The sequence below is a fragment of the Salmo salar genome, chromosome ssa12, assembly GCF_905237065.1.
Source record: "Salmo salar chromosome ssa12, Ssal_v3.1, whole genome shotgun sequence".
Lineage (NCBI taxonomy): Eukaryota > Metazoa > Chordata > Actinopteri > Salmoniformes > Salmonidae > Salmo > Salmo salar.
Genome location: NC_059453.1, coordinates 51,056,219 through 51,064,084, shown reverse-complemented (window position 1 = coordinate 51,064,084; position 7,866 = coordinate 51,056,219). Strand labels below are relative to the sequence as shown.

General features: G+C 42.3%; 1 protein-coding gene across 5 annotated transcripts in view; it reads right to left on the bottom strand.

Moving 5' to 3' along the window:
* Window positions 1-1,227: 1,227 nt before the first annotated feature.
* LOC106565195 (receptor-type tyrosine-protein phosphatase alpha) overlaps window positions 1,228-7,866 on the bottom strand; it is a 54,726-nt gene continuing 48,087 nt past the window's right edge. For all 5 annotated transcript variants that reach the window (XM_014132052.2, XM_045691444.1, XM_045691446.1 and 2 more), the window contains exon 24: window positions 1,228-6,625. In XM_014132052.2, coding sequence (XP_013987527.2) covers window positions 6,551-6,625 — 75 coding nt within the window. In that variant the 3' untranslated portion in view covers window positions 1,228-6,550. The remainder of the gene's footprint in view (window positions 6,626-7,866) is intronic.

Below are 7,866 nucleotides of genomic sequence, written 5' to 3'. Positions count from 1 at the left end.
AAACTCAGCAAAAAAAAAAAAACTTCCTCTCACTGTCAACTGCGTTTATTTTCAGCAAACTTAACGTGTAAATATTTTTACGAAAATCAGATTCAACAACTGAGACAAACTGAACAAGTTCCACAGACATGTGACTAACAGAAATGGAATAATGTATCCCTGAAGGGGGGGGGGGTCAAATACAAAAGTAACAGTTAATTCAGCTGGTGGCCACACCAGATACTAAGTACTGCAATGCATCTCCTCATGAACTGCACCAGATTTGCCAGTTCTTGCTCTGAGATGTTACCCCACTCTTCCACCAAGACACCTGCAAATCCCCGGACATTTCTGGGGGGGGAATGGCCCTAGCCCTCACCTTCCGATCCAACAGGCGACGTTGGTGCAGGTGATGTCTGGTGAGGACCTACCTCACAACAGGCCTACAAGCCCTCAGTCCAGCCTCTCTCAGCCTATTGCGGACAGTCTGAGCACTGATGAAGGGATTGTGCGTTCCTGGTGTAACTCGGGTAGTTGTTGTTGCCATCCTGTACCTGTCCCGCAGGTGTGATGTTTGAATATACCGATCCTGTGCAGGTATTGTTAAACGTGATCTGCCACTGCGAGGACAATCAGCTGTTTGTCCTGTCTCCCTGTAGCTCGGTCTTAGGCATCTCACAGTACAGACATTGCAATTTATTACCCTGGCCACATCTGCAGTCCTCATGCCTCCTTGCAGCATGCCTAAGGGCACGTTCACACAGATGAGCAGGGACCCTGGGCATCTTTCTTTTGGTGTTTTTCCCAGAGTCAGTAGAAAGGCCTCTTTAGTGTCCTAAGTTTTCATAACTGTGACCTTAATTGCCTAACCTCTGTAAGCTTAATGACCGTTCCAGAGGTGCATGTTCATGAATTGTTTATGGTTCATTGAACAAGCATAGGAAACAGTGTTTAAACCCTTTACAATGAAGATCTGTGAAGTTATTTGGATGTTTACGAATTATCTTTGAGACAGGGTCCTGACCCTGAGATAATTCGTAAACATCCAAATAACTTCACAGATCTTCATTGTAAAGGGTTTAAACACTGTTTCCTATGCTATATACACACACACACACTTAACTGAAATGACCACTGAACTGCAGTAACTATTGTTACTACAGTTATATCAGTAACTATTGTTACATCAGTAACTATTGTTACTACAGTTATATCAGTAACTATTGCAGACAGCACCAGATAATGCTGTGTAGTCAATAAACAAGCACTTTATTTAGGTTTGAACAGTATCTTGCTTTGAAAGGCCATTTGGCATTATATAATTATATATAATTTTATCATATATATAATTATATATACATATATTCAAATTTTTTAATAACAAAACACTATAAAATGAAACGCAAATTAAAAATGATTAAGACAATAATAATACAAATGAAAAATAGCCAAAACAAAAAACATCAAATACATTTCAAAAATGGTCCCAGTACAGTTTTAATATAGATTCTTAAAAAAATGAGAAAATAAAAAGCAAGGCAGCAGAGAGGAATGAAATATAAATAACCCTACATTATGTACAGAAGGGAGTGGGACAGTGACCGGTTATAAGGGAGACAAAACCGGCCCAAAGGGAAAAGAGAACGAGAAGGCGGCGGAAGGAGAAAGAGAGGATAGGAGTTAAGAGAAAGAGCGAGACAACTTTGGGCGTCTCAAAAGGGACAGCTAAATGGGCTCAGAGGAGAGACAGGTTTAGGGGTGGGAGAGACTGGTTGAACCCTATGAAGTCCCACTCCTCCAGTCTGTTTCGCTATCGTTCACCGTCTCTGGAGAAAGTTGCGCCCTGTTACTCAGACAGGGATATTCAAAATGCTCTACTGGGGCATTACGCCACATTTCAATCTGCAGCTAGCAGGGGTATGGAACAAGGACCCAGACACGCTAGGCTGTCCTCTGTAATAACCAGTAAACTATGTCTTTGTGATTGCAGTAACTCAGGGCAATGTATTATACCAACTATATTTGGTTAGGTGGAGGACTCAACGAGGGGCCATAAAGAAGGAATAGTCAAAGGTCCAGCACTTCAGTGAAATGGAGTGAAGACATAGCTGGAACACAAAACAATGGAATGGGTTTGAATTGGAATGGAACCCGGCGTTACAGCATGAAATGGAAAGGGGGATACCTAGTCAGTTGTCCAACTAAATGTATTCAACTGAAATGGGTCTTCCGCATTTAACCCAACTCTTCTCAATCAGAGAGGTGCGGAGGGCTGCCTTAAAATCGACATCCACGTCTTTGGCGCCCGGGGAACAGCGGGTTAACTGCCTTGCTCCGGGACAGAGCGACAGATTTTTACCTTGTCAGCTCGAAGCTGGTGGAGCATGAACAGAAGAATAAAAAAGGCCCTGTTCTTGGTCTCAGAGTTACAAAGCCAAGAGGCAGCTCGGGCTTTGTACACAGGTGCTTTGTCGACAAAGTTCTATACGATGGCTCAGAGATAGTGGGAAGGGGGCAAATATATGTACTAATCTGTAAGGTGATACTTGTTTACCAAGCTTCTATACACCAACACTCAACCAACTCACTGAGGGAAAGGTGCAGTGAACATTTACCATATAAAAATCAACCTGTGAGGCACTTTCTAGAGTGAAGCTTTAAAGTCAACAGGGTTGGGTGTTGGCACAACGTCATTGGGAAAAGGGGATTATTACATTTTGGCTAAGCATTCAGACACAGCCAATGACTGACAGACAGCCATAGCACGGAAGTAAGGTGGATAGAAACCGCTAACTTTCTGGCTCAAAAGAAGAGTAAAACCCTCCCTCCTCGTCGAGCACACAAACACCCACCCCTGATGATTAGAAAGATCCAAAACATCCATGAAGTAAAACAAAAGGTAACCAATTGTAACCCATGGGCACTTGGGTAAAATGTGGTCTGAAATGACAATGACAGTTTAAGTGACTGGTCCAAATGAGACATCCAGTTTGAAGATCTCTACCTAGCTATTTATGTCCCATGGTTTAACGTAGGTTTCGCAGTCGGAACTAGAGGCCTATCTAGAGGCCGTAACCAGAGGCTTTTATAAGGCCTCTCCAATGTTGACATTAGGGTTGCAAAATTCCTCAAATGTTCTAAAAAAAATATATATATATATTTTTTTTTTTAAGTCTTGGAGGATTTCTGGAATCAGAAGGGAATAAGCAGCAAGGTAATCCTCCAAACTGGAATTCTTCAAAACAGGATAATAAAACAACAATTGCAACCCTAGTTGACATCAAGTCATTTCCTAATCTAAGGGCCATGTTACCCATCTGGCCATTGTATCATTGGTTCAGTCATTTCAAGGGCTTTTTTTGTTGTTGGTGCAACTAGCACAAGCTTTTTGAACAAATCAACAATAACTCAACAATTTCTCAATAATGGTGCGTTTTTTTTTTTTGTGCAGAATTTTTAGTGACTCTAATTCAATGACGCGAGCACATTGACAGAGTTGGATTGTGCTCCTTCCTTTCTGCTCTATAAAAATATATTTAAAAAAGGGAGAAGTCAAAGCGATCTATACCAACTCCTGAACAGTGTGGGGTTGTGCGCGGTGAAAGCGTTTGTCTACATACTGCTGGCTGTCCTAATGACAAAAACAATGCTGAACCTCTATGATGGGACAAATAGAGCCATCTGCAGAATGAGTTTGGTATCGACTAGGCTTGGCAGAGCTTCATGGCTCTCTAGCATACATGTCAACTGCACAGACCAATGGAGAAACTAGGATCAAACCGGCAGCTCTCACAATTGACCAATAATCTCTGACCACAGTTGACAGCTAAAAACCTCATGTCGGTCACACCCCATTTACTCATACCAGGGTTGACACCTTGGTTCATGGGAAGGGGGTGGGAATCATACGACCTGCACCCTACACACTATTACTGTTTACTATAATCCTTTGGGGCCAATTGGTAGCTGTGATTGGCTAATGGACCAGGGACAATTCCATTTGCACTCAACCAACTAAGTAGACAAATTGAAGTTCTATTCGTACATTGAGAGAACCTGTACGGGAAAACCCCCCCCAACAACTGGCAATTTCAAGTCATTTCCTGAGTTGACTGAGATGAGATGGAATTGACCTCGACCTTCTTGCTAGCAAATAGACATGATATATATTTCATTACAATCGAAACTAAAGACGGCGGCCTCATCCACAAACCCAGAGCGTGTGTTTCTAGCCAAGCTGCCCTTGTAGGTAGCCATTTTGAATAAAAAAATAATAATAAAAAAATAAAAATCACTGCAAACATTCCATGTCACACGTTTCAACAATAAAAGTAACAATGCAATCATTTGGGGTGGGAGTATCAAAGCAACAGCATTAAAGTATAAAACGTTGCTCAGTATTAGGCATAAAAACACTAACAGCACAGTACTGAGGTGCCACAACAGATGGCGAAACGTTCTAAATGTTGCAGATAGAAATATATTGAATAGAGCTGACACATCTCTATTACATATGACAAACAATCAAATACGTTCTGCACGACACATTTCTATCGGAACATTCTGTAACATGTCATCATCCTGAACAGGCCCCAGTTGAAAAACAGAGAGGGATGTCTTCACATTTTGACGCCACCTTCTCAAACAACCTATACCGAAAATAAATATCTGCAATGGAGTACAAGTAAATGGAATGATACGTAAATAATAGATAGGAAATGTCTTCCCCCATTCTAATTGTAAGCAATTAAAAGTATGAATTCATGAGAATTTCCATGACATTACAAAATGATAGGAAATGCACAGTAATTGCATGGTTACTTTTTGACCCATAATCTATGTAGTTTTCTAAATGGAAATACTGAAATAATCATTGTATTATGGCAACATTTGGGCCTCATACTCATTATCATTATGCATAGGCTATTTTGAATGCATTGTTGGCCAAATCTTCAACACGCCCATTACATTTAAATATATTTGACGTTTGATATTCGATTTATTTTCGGTATGGGCAACTTCAAATTCCATAAACGTTCTACACACACAGAATCCACTGTGACGGCAAGCATGTGCAGGTACACCTAAACTACATTGTTTTCTATGTCCTTGAACACAAACGCAGCAAAGCCACAATGTCTTGGACTGTGTGTGAGAGATGTGGCTTGCGACGGCCTAGGCCTGCCTCGCAGATGGAGAGACGCTCCTGGGAGGAAAAGTGGCCCCTAGGTTTAGATCTGGGATCAGCTCGCCCTCCCCAAATCCTATGCTTAACTATGAATGGGGGAAACGCAAAACTGACCCAAGAACAGCGTCTAGGTGCAACTTCACCCTTCATCTGAAGAGACTGTTTGGCACACGGCTCCCTTTTAAAGACACACATACACAGTGTGTTTGTGCCCTGAGAAATCATTGGCTCTGTGGTGCTATGCTCTTGTGTAACGGTGGGTTTAGCTAATGCCATGGCTCCTTGACCTCTGTGTGAACTGTGAACTCAAAGGAAAACTAGTGGAAAGAGTTTAGATTATGTGATTGGCTAGGCCAATTCTGGAAGTGCTCCTGGCCAGCTGTAACGTGTTTGTGTGTGTGTGTGCATACGTACAGATGAATTCTGATTGGCTGTGTAAATCCATTCCTCTAAGGAAGATCTATCAGCTTTTAGCTTCAGCCTGAATCAGATAAAGCCATCAACAACGTAAGTCTCAAGTCACTCAACCGCAAAAAAACAAAAGAGAACACAAAGAAAACCCAAACACCATTTCCTCGACTCTCGATTTGACATACACCTCTAAAGAGTACGATCTATATACAGTACCAGTCAAAAGTTCAGACACACCTACTCATTCAAGGGTTTTTCTTGATTTTTTACTATTTTCTACATTGTAGAATAATAGTGAAGACGTCAAAACTATGACAAGTGCTCAGCATATGTGGGAACTCCTTCAAGACTGTTGGAAAAGCATTCCAGGTTAAGCTGGTTGAGACAACACCAAGAGTTTGCAAAGCTGTCATATATTTTGATTTGTTTAACACTTTTTTGGTTACTACATGATTTCATGTGTTACTTCATAGTTTGTGTCTTCACTATTATTCTACAATGTAGAAAATAGTACAAATAAAGAAAAACCCTTAAATGAGTAAGTGTGTCCAAACTTTTGACAGTCACGGTATATATATACACATACCCATAAAACACATTATGTCACCCTAAAAATGCAGCCAAACTTAAACTTGACCTAAAAACAAATCCCCCAAATGTGACAGGGTAAGTACGGTATATGTACATTGGGTGGATTGGGGAGTGTCTGGATGTGGGGGGATAGGGACAAGGGGCCGTATTAACAAGCTCAATATTACAAAATATTCAAGAAGGCATCTCTGACATTCACTCCCTCCGGTACACTGCAGCGCTGCACTTGGCTCCGTCACAAAACTTCCATTCCCTTTTCCTCTGTGCACGCAGGCTGCCCAGTCATCTAAGCCGTGAACAGTTTGTTTCTTTCCGTCTGGTACGTGTGGGTTTGGTGTGTGTTTATGACTGTGTATGGATGTCCGTCCCCTGTGTGGGTCCCTACTTGAAGTTGGCGTAGTCAGAAAAGGCATCGATATACTCCTGGACCACTTTGTAGCAGAACTCATACTGCTCCTAAACACGAGAGAGAGAACATCAGAATGATGAGTACAAAATATAAAGCATACAACCAAGATCAATGAGCCTTCCCTGTAGCTCAGTTGGTAGAGCATGGTGTTTGCAACGCCAGGGGTTAGTTGCCTTCCCTGTAGCTCAGTTGGTAGAGCATGGTGTTTGCAACGCCAGGGGTTAGTTGCCTTCCCTGTAGCTCAGTTGGTAGAGCACGGTGTTTGCAACGCCAGGGGTTAGTTGCCTTCCCTGTAGCTCAGTTGGTAGAGCACGGTGTTTGCAACGCCAGGGGGTTAGTTGCCTTCCCTGTAGCTCAGTTGGTAGAGCACGGTGTTTGCAACGCCAGGGGTTAGTTGCCTTCCCTGTAGCTCAGTTGGTAGAGCACGGTGTTTGCAACGCCAGGGGTTAGTTGCCTTCCCTGTAGCTCAGTTGGTAGGGCACGGTGTTTGCAACGCCAGGGGTTAGTTGCCTTCCCTGTAGCTCAGTTGGTAGAGCACGGTGTTTGCAACGCCAGGGGTTAGTTGCCTTCCCTGTAGCTCAGTTGGTAGAGCATGGTGTTTGCAACGCCAGGGGTTAGTTGCCTTCCCTGTAGCTCAGTTGGTAGAGCATGGTGTTTGCAACGCCAGGGTTGTGGGTTTGATTCCCACGGGGGGCCAGCACAGGAAAAAAATACAAATGTATGAAATTGTATGAAATGTATGCATTCACTACTGTAAGTCGCTCTGGATAAGAGCGTCTGCTAAATGACTAAAAGGTCAAAGTAATCAATTCATTTGCACAAACTGAATTGCAAAAGTCATTGATGTCGCCGAAAAAGTTGATTCCAAAGCCGTCTAAAAACAGCAGAGAAAAGGGCGGCAGGTAGCCTAGCGGTTAAGAGCATTGGGCCAGTAACTGAAAAATCTGCCGATTTGCCCTTGAGCAAGGCACTTAACGTCTGCTAAATGACTCAAAAGTAAATGAACTCAAGCACACACACAATGTCTCATTTGGTGATGATCACCTATTAAAAGAAATGGAGGAAAAATAAATGAGGACAGAGGGAGTTTGACTAGGTAAGCCAAGAGCTCGTTGAGGAGTTAAAGCTCAGCTTACCTGTGTTTACATGTTGTCGTTGACAACAAACATGGTGTGCTAGACACTAAGCAGCACCATTTTCACAATACTTTCCACATAAGGTGACATTTAGCACGATGATTTTGGCCGTGAGTTAACCATAATAATAAAAAGACAGGAAGGCATATTAC